At 54.7% G+C, this 14,670-nt stretch overlaps 1 protein-coding gene across 1 annotated transcript; it reads right to left on the bottom strand.

Moving 5' to 3' along the window:
- Positions 1 to 235: 235 nt before the first annotated feature.
- On the bottom strand, positions 236 to 14,162 carry MARCHF2 (membrane associated ring-CH-type finger 2). The gene is made up of 5 exons (XM_059919846.1): positions 14,028 to 14,162; positions 9,969 to 10,196; positions 4,569 to 4,764; positions 2,889 to 3,098; positions 236 to 854 (listed from the first exon to the last, which is right to left on the bottom strand). The coding sequence occupies exons 2-5, from the start codon at positions 10,142 to 10,144 to the stop codon at positions 696 to 698; spliced, it is 741 nt and encodes a 246-aa protein (XP_059775829.1). The 5' UTR covers positions 10,145 to 10,196; positions 14,028 to 14,162; the 3' UTR covers positions 236 to 695.
- Between the last annotated feature and the right edge of the window lie 508 nt (positions 14,163 to 14,670).

A 14,670-nucleotide genomic window follows, 5' to 3' on the forward strand; every position in this document is an offset into this window, starting at 1 on the left:
ATGGGAGACACACAGGAAGTAGACACTATTCTTATGTATATTTATTTTAAATCATTTAATACATAGCCCTGCTACCTGCTCTTCACTTGAAAACTCCCACTTTGCTTCTAGCCCTGTGATCCCTCAAACCAGCCGAGAGCATTGGTTGTTGCTGCTGTTACCTCTGTGTTGTCCTGACTCCCCTCGGTCCCAGCACCCTCACTTTGAGGCCTCAGAAACGTGACTGACAAGTCCGTTTTGTCCAGCAAGGGCTCCTTTTATTCATTGGGGGTGGGGTGGGGTAGGGGGGGTGGGTTTTGAAACACAGTGCAACTTTATAAAGTTGAGGGTGCCGGCAATGTGAGCCTGCCAGGTGCAGAAAAGTGCAAGAAGCTTGCGGAACCTCCCAGTTCGATGGGTGCCCGCGACTCGCCTCTGGCCATGGCTGCTGGCCCAGGAGGGGCCAGGTAGACCTCAGAATGAGATCAGGGTGCCTGCTCCATCCGAAGCTCGGGACCACGTCCGTCTGTCCTCCTCGTGTATCAGAGTGTGCAAAACGATCTGAGAATAGCTTCACACGGGAATCACGGAATCAGCTCCACTTTGGCATCTCTTGGCCTAAGAAGCATTCCGGCCGTGCGGGAAGGGTCGGGCAGTTTCTGTCCTTCCAAACGCCAGGGCATCGCCAGCTGCCTCTGGCCCTGCCAGCCCGGCCTTCACACGGGCGTCTCCTCTGCCACCTTCTTCAGGAGCCCAGCTGCCAGAGGGGAGTGCTGGGTGCCTTCGGGGCCATCGGTGGCCCGGATCTTCAGGCGCACTTTCTGGTTGGTCCTTCTCCACTCGGAGTACAGCTGGCAATGGTAGCGGAATGAGACCTGCAGGGCAGGGTGGAGATGAGCAGGAGGGCCAGCCTCTGGCCAGCCAGCCTCTACCCCCAAGAGAGGAAAACGGGGCCCCTGAGGCATCTGCCTCGACCTAACCAGGACCAGGCTCCTGCTTCCAGAAGCACGGGCGGCATCTGGGCATTTCTCACACAGACAGTGTACACACACCCATTGCCTCACCTGGGGAACCTCCCCACCAGCACTGAGGGCCCAGCAAAGGTGAGAGGGTCTGTGTGTGTGTGTGTGTGTGTGTGGAAGGGGGGGGGGTCCCTTTCTGTCTCCCAGAGGGTGGCAGTGAAGTGATAAAGCCTCTGGGAAGGGGCCAAACGTCAATGGATCATATAACTGCCAAAACTTGGAAGCAACTAAGATGTCCTTCAGTGGGTAAGTGGATGGATAAACTGTGGGACATCCAGACGATGGAATGTTACTTGGCACCAAAAAGAAATGAGCTATCAAGTCATGAAAAGACATGGAGGAACCTTAAATGCATATAGTCATATGAAAGAAGTGAAAGAAGCAGATCTGAAAAGGCTACAGGGAATTCCCTGGCGGTCCAGTGGTTAGGACTCAGCGCTTTCACTGAAAAGGCTACAGACTGCATGATTCCAACTATAGGACATTCTGGAAAAGGCAAAACTATGGAGACAGTAAGAGGAGCAGTGGTTACCAGGGCTTGGGGGAGGGAGAGATGAACAGGAGGATCACAGAGGGGTTTTAGGGCAGTGAAAATACTCTGTATGACACTCTAATGGTGGATACATGTCATTATACATTTGTCTAAACCCACAAATTGTTCAACACCAAGAGTGAACCCCTAATGTAAACTATGGGCTTGGGGTGATGATGTGTCAATGTTGGTTCGTCGACTGTAATAAATGCACTGCTCTGGTGCCCTGCTGCTCGTGGAAGAGGCTCTGCAGGTGTGGGGGAGGATTTTGGAGAACTCTGTACTTTCTGCTCCATTTTGCTGTTTAACCTCAAACTGCTCTAATGAGTCAAATCTATTAAAAAAAAAAATTTTTTTTTCCAATAAATGTCAATGGTTCATACTCTTTAACCAAGCCAGTTCCAAGAAACATTTGCACAGGTGGCACCCAAAGCACAGTTTATAACGGCAAAAAAAGAAGGGAAACAAAAAAACAAACCAACAACAAAAAAAAACATTGGAAATGATCCCAGTGTCCATCAAAAGGGATTAGTTAAAAAAATACAGCACGCCCATACAATGAAGGATTGTTGGGTGGCTGCCTTTTTTTTTTTTTAAAGGACATTAGCAAAGTGAAAACAAGCAGACTGCAAAGCAGGACCTATGATTTCATCCTACTTGTATTAAAAAACCTGCTTGGTGGATGCGCTGGGAAACAATTCTTGAGGAGGGAGTGCCCCACAGCTGGAGGCCAGTGGTTCTGTCTGAGGGGCCAGACTCTGGGGACCTTTCCTCTCTGAGCGAGGGTTCTCATGCCTGCCAGAAGCCGGGACAACACCCCACTACACTCACTCTCTCTCAACCCCAGTCGTTTTCTCTCTCAGCATCCACCCAACCCCCGCGTGGGACGATCTTAGGTCCCCGACCAGGGATCAACCCACGCCCCCTGCAGTGCAAGCGTGGAGTCTTAACCACTGGCCGCCAGGGAAGTCCTTCTCTGTCTCTTGATGGTCCTCTCTCTCTGTCTCTCTTTCTCCTGCTCTTTCTTCCGCAGCCTTTCGGTGTCCCTCTGCCTCTCCCCACCCCCCCACCCCCCAGCCAGTACAGTCTTGGTGGAGCTCGTGGCTGGCGGGGCCTGCACTCAGCAGAGGTGATCATGTGCCCTTGTATCCTTGGGGCAGAAGGCTCACGCCTGGCTCCCTGGACCTTGGACCAGCTTGGAATCTGGAGCTCCATGAGATGCTGGGAATTGCTTCCACCCGAGGGCCAGCCACAAGCCGAGGCAGGCAGGGCGCCCCCCACCCGCTCCAAGCTGCTGACCAAACCCCGGGCCTGACTGCTCCCAGATGTCTGATCTCCGGCGGGCAGCCACTCACCAGCGTCCAGAGGACGTAGATGGTAAAGAGGGCGATGGTGAGGGCGATGAGCCCCACCGCCTCCAGCCGGCTATGGAGCCTGAGGTGGTCCTGGGCCCCGCGCAGGCACAGCCAGCCTGAGATCGCGGCCAGAGGCGTGATGAACAGGAAGCACACCATGTCACAGCACAGTGTCCTCTTCTCTGTCCGAGGCCCTGGGTCCTTCAGCCACTGCGGAGAAGAAGGGAGGGGGAGCCGCTGAGAGAGACCGTCATGCACCACCCTCCGTCGAGCCTCCGCGGGGGGATGCGGTGCGGGACCGCCAGGGCCTCCGCCCCCTCTGCTGACGCCCGTCTTCATCGCTGGGCCCTGCAGGACCAGCCTCCTGCCTGGCACCTCCCTGCGTTCGTTCCTTCTTTCAAATATTTAAGGAGACAATGACGATGACACAGGCCAGGCCCGGATAGGTGCGGGGCACTTCTGCCCCTGTTTTTTGTTTTTTGGTTCTTTGGTTTTTTTGGCCGCGCAGGGGATCAGGCGCATGCCCCCTGCAGTGGAAGCACGGAGTCTTAACCACTGGACTGCCAGGGAAGCCCCATGACCTTGTTTTATAGATGGGGGAAACTGAGGGCACGGAGAGGCTGACCCATTTGTGCAAACTCATATGGCTAGTCGTCCACAAAGCCAGGACTGGAGCCCAGGAAGTCTTGTCCCAGGGCCTGTGCGTCTTGGCCTCTATGCTACACTGCCTGCCACAGATGATGGCAGGAAAAAGTCCCTGCCCATAGCTCCCATGCTAGTCAGGGGAGGCATGAAACAGTGTGAATGATCAGGATGGGGAAGGCTATGCCGAGGAGGTGACACCGCAGAGAACCGAACGAGCAGAAGGGGCCTGGTGAAGAATGGGGGAGACGGCGCTCAAGGCTGCAGAAGGAGCATGTGCAAAGGCACTGGGGTGGGAGCGTTGCGGGGGGGGAGCAGTGCAGGCAGGCTGGCTCTCCCTCCAACTGTTCTCCTAAGAGCCCAAGGTCCCGGGTGGGCCCAGGGCCTTTCCAGGAGCCCACACCTCAGCACAGTGACATCCCCCTGCAGCTCTCAGCTGCCCCACACCAAGCCAAGCTGGGCAGAGAGGAGCCTGGAGGGCACTCGGGCAACCAGCAATGCTCTGGAAAGCCATGTGGCTCCCGTCATGCCTGGGAATATCCCATCTCAACCCCCACCCATCACGCTCAGGCTACAGTCTAAGCTCCCAGGCTTGGCCCACAAAGCCCCCCGGCGAGGCCACTACCCCTCCTTCTGGGCCACTCTCCTCCACCTTTAACTAGCTCCACTCCAGCCATGTGGGCTTTGTCAAAAACACCAAGCTTCTCCTGGCCTCAGAGCCTTTGCACTTGCTGTGCCCTCCGCCAGGACTGCCCTTCCTCAGGTTGGGCACCCCCTTCTCATTCCTCAGGTCTCAGCCTTAGGGTCACCTGAAGTGACCAAAACAGGGAGGAGGCACAGGGTCTGTCAGGTCTGGAACCTCAGGCCCTGTTCCCCACCCCCATCAGCAGAACTGACCCCGGGGAGAGGAGAGAGGTTCCTCCCTATAGAGAAGCTGCTTCCCCAGCCTACCAGGATCCTCCAGGGCAATTCCCTCCTCCGGCCCCTCGCCTGCCTTCTTCCCCTCTGCCCACTCCAACCTCAGGCTCCCAAGCATACCTCTGTGAGGGGCCGGGGCCTCTTCTCCACTGCAAACTCCGTGTGGCACAGCTCGCAGTAGCTGGTGTTGGATGAGGAAAGCCATCTCTCCAGACAGCTCTTGTGCACGGCGCCCAGTGTGCCAGTGCAACCACACGGAGACAGCAAGCTCTCCCCATTCGCTCCCTCATGGCAGATCCTGCAGAATGGACCATCGCTAGACACAGAGATGGGACACATGAGTAACGATCAAGTTTCCTGCCTATGCCTACTTCACATGCACTGGATCACAAGCTCAGCATTGCCCCTATATGCTGCTACTTGGCAAACTCCTACTCATCCTTCAATGCCCGGCTCCAAATATCCTTTCCCTTGGGAAGCCTTCACAGACTCCCACAGGTGGAGTGATGTACTCCCTCCCCAAGGTTCCCACAGCACCTTTTTAGGCCCAGGGTGAGCATCACTTGTACCTGCCTGCCCAGCGTCCACTCCTCCTTCTGCTACAATACCACCCTGACTGTGCTGGGCAACCAATCCACTCTCAACTCTTGGTCCTCAAGACGACACCCCTGATGACCTCAGGCCTGACCAATCAAAACACCACACATCCCTGGTCACAGGGGCCGACTCAGGGAACAGCATGTGTGATGCAATCAGAGCCACTGGGAATTGATTCCTGAAATTCTTTTTTTTTTTTTTTTCCCTAAACTCCAGAACTACAGGCAGCATGGCTGATGTAAGTCTGGAGCTGCTGGCAGCAGCCTGGTCCCCACATGGAGTCTGTGAATGATGCCAAAACAGAGGGAAACAGAGGAAGGTGGAGCCAAGAGATAGGGAGAAGCAGAGTCTCAAGGACATCATCAGAAGCTCTGGATCCAGCCGCACCTGAAGGCCATGCTACCTAAGAAACCTGTGCATCCAGGGAGAAGAGCTCCCCGGCTCTTCTGCTCTAGTGAGGCTCGGAAAACAGACATAAAAAGCGCCTGCAGGAAGCTGCTTCAGGGAAGTCTCGGCCCCAGCTTGGTCTCTGGGGACGCTGGGTCCTTCCTGGGGCAGCTCAGGAGGCCAGGGGCGTGGCCTTGGTGGCCCCAGCGGCTGTCCAGCACATGAGTCATTGTTTTCCAGACATTTCTGCCCAGAGAGAGGACTGCGGGAACACACGGAGGAGGCGGAGCAGGAGAGCTGTTTTCCAGATAACGCCAGTTTCCCCTCAGAAACTTTCTATCCTTTTCTCAGCGTCTCCTGCTGTGGGGCGGGGCCTGGCTGCTTTGAAACCCAAGAGCCGAGCTGACCCCTCAGGTCTGCTTTCTGGTCCTCAATCCTGTGCCTGGGCTGCTACTTTTTCCTCCAAGGTCAAAAGGGCATGCCCGGCTCCCCTCTGCTCCCACACTCCCCACACACATCAAGTGAACAGGAAAGGGATCCCAGCTCCAGAAACCAAGCCGGGAAGTGGAAGTGACGAGGACCTTGAGGGAGAGCCACGTCGGTTTTGGGGTTTGTCCCTGAAGAACCCTACTTCAGAGGTGCAAGTTCAGAGAAAACAAAACACAAGAAAACAAAGCACACACTGATTTATGATTGAGCGCTGATGAGGTCCCACGCACAATTTGGAGGGCAACATCTGGGTTAATTTTTCTCATTCTCACAGGGAGCCTGGGAGGAAGGTGCTCTTTTTGCCCCTGTTTTACAGACAGGGAAACTGAGGCATCGAGGGGTTAACCTGTTTGTGCAGAAGTCACACAGCTAGTCGTCGGGCACAGCTGGGATTGGAACCCAGGAAGTCACTCCAGGGCCTGTATGCTCTGAGCCACTAGGCTGCCTGCCACCAGTAGTAGGGCAAGAGAAGTGGGCTTTACTCTCGAAATTCTGGCAGGAAGATCATGCAAATGATACAGTTGAGGAGGAAATGGGACGGGGGAGCGGGTGAGACATCCACAGATCCCAGTGGGGCTGCCCAGAGCATGCTCCATGGGCAGAAGGGAGATGGAAATGGAAGCCATGGGGAATCGGGCAGCGGGAGGAGGCCAGGTGGCAGGGCTGGGGGTGCGGAAATGCTCAGGGCAGCTTCCGGGAGGGCCTGGCCCGCTCACAGACCAGGGGGCGGAGAGAACGGAGGCCTCACAGAGGCCAGAGGGGCCCCAGATGCTGGCCCTCAAGCCTGAGCCTTTGTGGATTGTCCTGGGCCCCGGAGATACCTCCTGGGCCTTCCTCTTTGGCCTCTGAAGGTTTCAGGGTCCAGAACTTTCTGCCCCACTTGGGGTGCCATGGGCCCCCAGGAATCAGGGTCTCCTCTGAAGTGAAATGGAAGGCTTGATTTTATGGTCATGGAACCAGCCAGGTGCTAGGGACAGTATCTTTCAGCCCCACCCTTGCTGCTCCCAGATGGCACAGGCTGGCTGGGAGGAGGAGTTACAGGGTGAGTGAAGAGAAGGAGGGGACACTGACCTGCTTGGGTGGCCTCTGCCGATCCCAGCACCTCCCAGCAGTGGCAGTGGAGGGTCCTCATTTCCTCCTGGGGAGATTGGCCAGGAGGCTGTAAAGAGGGCCCCGTCCCTGGATGTTGACAACCCTTTGGGAAAACAGCAGCCCGCTCTCTGGGAAGGGCTGTTCTGCCCTGGCCTTCAGCCTGGGCAAGTTGGGATTGAGCTGCATCAAAAGGCAGAGGGGGGACTTCCCTGGCGGTCCAGTGGTTAAGACTCCGTGCTTCCACTGCAGGGGGTACGGGTTCGATCCCTGGTCGGGGAACTAAGATCCCACATGCCTCACGGTGCGGCCAAAAAACAAAACAAAACAAGAAGGCAGAAGAGACAGCCGTCAAAAAGAACGAAATTTTGCCATTTGCAGCAACATGGATGGACTTGGAGGGTGTTATGCTGAGTGAAATGAGTCAGACAGAGAAAGACAATTACTGTATGCTTATGTGTGGAATCTAAAAAATACAAGAAACTAGTGAGTATAACAACACAAAAAGCAGACTCACAGATACAGAGAACAAACTAGTGGTTACCAGTGGGGAGAGGGAGGAGAAGGGCAACGTGAGGGTCAGGGAGTGGGAGGTACGAACTATTGGGTGTAAGATAGGTTACAGGGATGTATTGTACAGCACCGGGAATAGAGCCAATATTTTGTAACTGTAAATGGAGTGTAACCTTTAAAAATTATATTAAAAATTTAAAAATTAAAAAAAAAAAGCACTACCATACAATCCAGCCCCAAAAAATAAAAAATAAAAAAAAAAGGCAGAGGGGTAGATCAGGAGGGCCTTGCAGTCGGTCTCAGTGGTCAGGGCTGTCCTGACCACCAGCTGCCCGCGGAGGGGCCACTCTGGCACCGCTGCTCGCCTGGGTCTCTGAGGGCTGCAGGGGAGGCTGATGGGACCGAACAGGCTTCTCCTCCTGCCCCCCACACCCAAGGGGGAGCCCTAGGTTCAAGCCTCAGCTCTGCTCAGTGACACTGGCAGGGGTCCAGCTCCCTCTGGGACTCGGCTTCCCCAGGTGTAAAAAGGGAGGGTGGGGCAAGGTGACGTCAACTCACTCAGTGGCCCCCAGGAACCCCATGGAGGGAGACTTCCTCCCTGCCCCCCACCCCGGCAGCTCTGGCTAGGAGGCCCCTGGGCCCCCCAAGGGTCCCCTTGCTCCCAGCCTGGCTCAAGCAGCACAGACCCTGTCCTGACTTCAGGGGGTCTGATGGAGATGCAGACATAAAAACCAAGACCCTGGAGGAAGCCCAGAAGAACTCCAATCTCATCTGGGCTTAGGCAAGGCTTCCTGAAAGAAGTGATGCCAGGCGAAGACTTACAGGGTGACTGGCAGTGGGCTCCCTCCAAAGCACTGCAAGGCTTCCATCTGCTTCTTTTTATGTTTTGAATGAAAAGCTTATGAATTGATTCTGACACCTGCTACAACACAGATGAACCCTGAAGACATGATGCTCAGTGAAAGAAGCCGTCACAAAAGGACAAATACTGTCTGATTCCACTCACAGGGCGTCCCTAGAGAAGTCAGATCCATAGAGACAGAAAGTGGATGGTGGGGGCAGGGGCTGGGGGAGGGGGCTGGGGAGTGAGTGTCTAATGAGGACAGAGTTTCAGTTTTGCAAGATCAAAAGAGTTATGGGGTTGAATGGTGGTGATGGTTGCACAACACTGTGAATGTACTTAAAGCCACTGAACTGTACACTTTAAAATGGCCAAGAGGGCTTCTCTGGTGGCGCAGTGGTTAAGAATCCGCCTGCCAACGCTGGGGACACAGGTTCAAGCCCTGGTCCGGGAAGATCCCACATGCAGCGGAGCAACTAAGCCCATGCGCCACAACTACTGAGCCTGCGCTCTAGAGCCCGCGAGCCACAACTACTGAGTCCGCATGCCACAGCTACTGAAGCCCGCGCACCTAGAGTCCATACTCTGCAACAAGAGAAGCCACCACAACGAGAAGCCCGCGCACCGCAATGAAGAGTAGCCCCCGCTCGCCACAACTAGAGAAAGCCCACGTGCAGCAACGAAGAGTCAATGCAGCCAAAAATAAATAAATAAAATAAATAAATTTTAAAAAAATAAAATGGCCAAGAAGCTAAATTGTATGTTATATCGTAACAATAAAAAAAAATTGGAAAGAGAAGTTTATGAATTAAATTGTCTCAAGTAAACATCATGAAAATACATTAAACTTGAAAACCTGGTGGCCAGATTAAATCTTAATGAGTTAAAGTGGATTTAAATTTGTGTGGGGTTTCCTTAAATCTCTTTTCCTTGGGACTGGTGACAAGCTGGCGAACCAGGCGGACTCAGCTCACACGTGGGTCTGGAAGGCTGGCAGTGAGGTTTAAATACACTTATCAAATGCTTATGAGGTGGCAAAGCCCCTTGCGGGCACTTTATGTGGACCACAGCCATGTACTCTCAAAACAACCCAGTGAGGAAGGTGTCCCCAGTTTAGAGACACGGGGGTGAAGCAACTTTTCCCAGGTTGTACAGGGAGAGAGGCTTCTACTCAGGACCTGAGCCCAGGCACCCTGAGTCCACAGGCAGCCACTTCCTCAAGCAGCCGCCCCAAGACGTGAGCTACTCACCAACATCGGACCTTCAGATTTTACCCAGTAATCTGGAGTTTCTGCTTTTCGTGAAGAATCAGACCTGGCTAGCCAGTTTCCACGTGGCAATTACTGGTTTATTTGCCCACCTGGCCCCTCTAGGGGGCTGGATTTCTTTTGTGGTTTTTTTTTGGCCCGCGGCTAGTGGGATCTTAGTTCCCCGACCAGGGATCGAACCGAGGCCCCGGCAGTGAAAGCACCAAGCCCTAACCACTGGACCACCAGGGGATTCCCGCAGTTGTATTTCTGACCCCAGGCAGGGCTGGGAGGAAATCCCTCGGACCTGAGAGCGAAGTGAGTGAAGGCAAATATCCCTGCTTGGCCACCACTCACCTCGGTGTGTCCAAGGCCCGGATGACAGTTGAGAGGAGCCGGCCGTCCCTTGAAGTCACCTGTGCCACATACTGGGGTGGCCCGAGGCCCGTGGCCTCCACGACCTTGGAGAAGGCGGGGCTGTCGGAGCAGTCGCACAGAGAGCCAGGGAGGTGACAGCAGTCACCCGTCGTCATGGCCACAGGGAGCCCCGCGTCCTCAGGGCCCGAGGCCCATGGTCCCAGGAGCCTGGGGAGAGGCCGGCAGGAAGATTAAGGGCAAGGTTAGCAAGCCACACACCGAATCCAGCTCTCTGAGCCTCGGTTGCCCAATCTGTACGATGGGGCTTTGGAGGGGGCTGTGAGGATTCAGTAAGGTCACACATGCAGCTCAGCCCAGGCCTGGCACATCTCAGGGGCTTGATTATTATATTACCTCTGACTCTCCTAAGAAAGGCCAGCCCGGCCCAGCCTGCAAAGCATGCAGGTCACCCCCAATATCACCTTTCCAGACATGATAACAGCACCTAACAGTGATTGAACACCTTCTGTATAGCAGGCCCTGTGCTTGGCGCTTTCCAGGAACAGAACCATGCCCGCCAACCATGTAGAGACTGTTATCCATGGATTGGATTGCCAGGCCTGGGCTCATGCCCGCCTTGGAGTGGGCCAGAACTGAGCTAGAAACTTGGCCCAGCAGACCAGGATGGTGAGTCACTTTGACCCTCCTGGTTCATGGCCTCTTGTGGGGCTCTGAACTCCTTGATAACTCAGGCTATCAGGGAAGTGGCCCAGGCTGGGGAGGACCATGGCAGTCTCTGTCTCCACCCACCAGACCAGCTGCTCTAACCCATGCCTCTGTCCCCAAGGAGAGGCCACCGGAGCGATCTGAAGTCTGCTCTGGGTGGGAGACTTCAGCAGGATTCTGCCCCCCACCCCAGGGTCTGACCTGCCAAAAGGAACCCTTGGCAAGCTCTTCTTCTGTCACAGAACCAGCCAGCAAGGCTTGTGTATTTCCCTCGGAGAATTTCATGAAAGTAACAAAGGCCTCTTGAAGCCAATACAGGTGCCCTGGAGCTAAGGATCTCTGTCCCAAACTTGTCTCATACTCCACCGTCTGCCCCTAGGAACTATGATCCAGAGACCCCTGAAACACTCGCTGAGGTCCCCCCACAATTGTTTTTTTACCAACCCTTGCCAGTCAAATTCTGAGACCCAAAGAGGGGCGGGAGGGAAGCAGTGTAAGTCATCGGCTAACTTTTTGCACCAGGACAGTCTGCTGCCAGATCAACAGTCTCTGAGCAGCTCAGCCAGAAGACCTCCAGGCTCAGCAGGCCCTTCTGAGCCTCTATAGTTGGGCTGCTGTTGGCCACATAAGCAAGTGTCAGCCCAGAGGCAGGAGGAGCCTGGGAGGAAGGCTGCATGACTGAGATAACATCCTCAGGGCAGTGGCCAGGCCTGCCACGTTGTGTACACTGGTGTCCCTTCCGAGTGCCTGCAACCAGAATTTCCAGCTCAGAGGCCAGCAGGGAAGTCGCTGGGTTACCCAAGGGAATGCAGGCAGAGGGGAATCCACTCCTCTTGCCCCTCCAAGGATTGGCCTTCACATTTCTGCAAGTAATTGGGCATCACAAGAAACATCACAGCTACTGTATATTAAGTTCTATCATTTCTTTTACTGTCAGGGGAAAAACAAAAACAAAAAACACTGGTAAAATCTGCTAATGCAAGGCCTGCAAATCACAAAAATAATAATAGCAGCTACTGTTTATTAAGTACCTACTGCAAGCCGGGTACTGTGGCTAAGCTTACTGAACTCAAACAGTTGTTATAAGTGTCCCCTTCAAAGGTCACCTCCCCAGAGAGGCTTTCCCTGACCACTCTGGTCAAAGTGCCATTGGTGTCCACATTATTGCCCTTACAGAATGTACCCCTCTCTGAAATGCTCTTTCTTTTTTTTTTTTGAGAGGCCAATGCCGCCTTTATTCCTGAGTCAGCGGATACTGGAGAGGGTGCTCAGGCATACAGCCACAGTGGGCTCCCTCTCGATCCATCCAAGAACTGGGCAAAGGCCGGACCCAGGGGGCCCAATGACTCAGCGGCCTTAGGAACAGCGCAGAAAGACTCTCTGCCTACGGGCCTGAAATGCTCTTATTTCTTTTCTTTTTTGGTCGCGCCGCACGGCATGTGGTATCTTAGCTCCCTGACCAGGGATTGAACCTGGACCCTCAGCAGTGAAAGAGCAGAGTCCTAACCACTGGACCGCCAGGGAATTCCCATGAAATGCTCTTATTTCTTCATCTACTGGTTTAACCACGTCTGTCTTCCACTCATCAGTCTCTCCAGCACCTGGCCCTGTGTCTAGTACAGAGTTCCTGCATTAATTTTTCAGCCCCTCCTCTGTGTAAGCGCAGGGTTGGGAGAGCCAGGTCTCTTGACCCCGCCCCCCCAGACCCTGGTCCGCCAGCACCCATGATGGGAATCAGAAATATTTAGAGGCTAGAGATCTGTGCAAAGCACAGAGGCTTGGGCTTGCAAGAGGCCAAACTCGAGGCTGGATGCAAGGATAGGGTGGCTGCAGCTCTGGGGCTGCTGGGATGGCAGAGCGAGCCAATGCCTCAAGCAAACTTGGCCTAGTGCTTGAGAGATGGATTTCACTGAGTCTTCACGACAAAACTATGACGTAAGTCCAATAATTACCCCCGTTTGACAGGTGAGGAGACTGAGGCTCAGAGAGGGGCAGCTTCTTGCCCAAGATCACACAGCTAGGTCAGGACAGTGCCAGGATTTGAACTTAGTCCAGTGAGTGGGTCTGGGACTCAAGAGATCTGGGTTCTTTTAAGTCCTGACTCTGTTACTAATGCTATGTGTCCTGGAACAAGACACTTGGCTTCTCTGGGCCTCATTATTCTCCTTTGTCAAATAAGTTGACGAAGCTAGTGGACTGTGTCTGCTGAGGGGCTTCCTGGGAAGGAGCACCCAGGCTCAATTCCTCCAGCGAAGCTCGCCCTTGGCTAGGCTTGTCTGGGGTGGCGCTGGGGCACCACAACCTTTCCACACCTACCCAGACTCCTTTTTTCTGAGGGCAGGAAACCAAGGGAAGAAGAGTCAGAGGGCCCTAGCTCCCCACAGTGTCATCTCAGTCCAGCTGTTTTGCTCTTTGGGCCTCAGTTTTCTCTTCTGTATAATGGGGCCCCAATGAAACCCAGCTCATACATGCATAAATACGGGAAAGTCGATAAATATTAGCTCTTATGATAATTACTATCATCAGCTTACAGAGTTGTTGGTAGGGTTTGATGAGACAAGGCACAGCCAGTGCCTGGCACACAGTAAGCGCTCAAGAAATGCTCACTGTTATTATTTTTCAGGATAAACATGGAGCCTGTGAAATGCATTCATTCCTCTTCACTTACCACAGAGAGGCTCCTGTATGCCCTTCAGTACTTGCATGGCCCTGCACTGGAGGCCAGGCTCTAATGGCAGCTCTGATCATTACTCGCTGTGTAGCCCTGGGCAAAAGGCTTGACCTCTCTGAGCCTTGATTCCTCATCCGTATAGCAGGGAACGTTTCTAGTACTTCCACTTGATCTTGTCGCTAGAGGACTAAATGAGCTAATCCTATAAATTCTGGCTATCCCGTTTTGAGCACCCACAAACAGCCAGGCACTCTGCTGAGCAAGTGCCTGGGTCATTATATTTACTATTTTCCTGGCAGAGCCCCTCTGAGAAGGAGGTTGGGGAAGGTGACTGGTCATTTATTGACCGCCTACTGTGTGCAGAGCGCTTTCCTCCTTTGCCACCTCCTGATTCCTCCCAACAGCCCGATTAGGTTGGTACTGGGATGACCCGGTTTCACAGATGAGGAGACCGAGGCTCAGAGAGGCACCTACTGTGTGCCGGCCCCCAGGGGACCTCCTGCCTTCTGCAAAGACGGAAATTGCGATCACCTAGTCCCTGGGAAGGCTGAGGCCGACTGTCCGAGCCCGGCCGTCCCGCCTGGGGGCCGGGCTCGGGCCTCAAACTCGGGGCCGGCCCGCGGATCGGCACCCCCTGGCCCCATCCTCCTGTCCGTGCCTACCTGATCCGCGGCCGGGCCGGGCGGCCGCGCAGGCCCCTCCGCTTGCCCGGGCCCTGGTCCCGGCCCGGCCGGTCTCGTCAGCGCCGCTAGCTCCGCTCCGGCCGGCACCTGCGTCGGGACACCGCCCGCCAAGCAGACGGTGCCACGAACCAATGGCGACCGCCTCTCGCCTACACTGGCCAATCGCCGTAGAAGTCCCGCCCTGGGAGGCGGGGCCAGAGGCGACGGGGACGTCCTGGGCCGCACAGGCCCGGCGGCGCCGCAGCTGCTGGCCCCGCCCCTGCCGCGTCCTGGCTCCACCCCAGCCTCGGCCCCGCCCCCATCCCTGGCCCCGCCCCATCCCGACTCGGGGCACGAGCGGGGCACGTGGCGCCACCTGCAGAAGACCAGTTAATAAGTAAAACCGTTACAGAATTCAACGCGACACCAGCGAAAGGATTTGTAAGTGTTCGTCACCTCTGTTAGGCTTCTCGCCAATCCTGGGGGAGGGATGAACCGTCCGATCACATTTTACAGAGAGGAACCACAGAAGTCTAGAGAGGTTAAGGGGCCGTGGAAGAGCCTAAAGCCAACATCATTTATTCATCATTCACATTCATTCATACATACAATAAATTCATTCATTAGATGTAATAAGCATCAA

The sequence above is a fragment of the Balaenoptera ricei genome, chromosome 3 (assembly GCF_028023285.1).
Source record: "Balaenoptera ricei isolate mBalRic1 chromosome 3, mBalRic1.hap2, whole genome shotgun sequence".
NCBI lineage: Eukaryota > Metazoa > Chordata > Mammalia > Artiodactyla > Balaenopteridae > Balaenoptera > Balaenoptera ricei.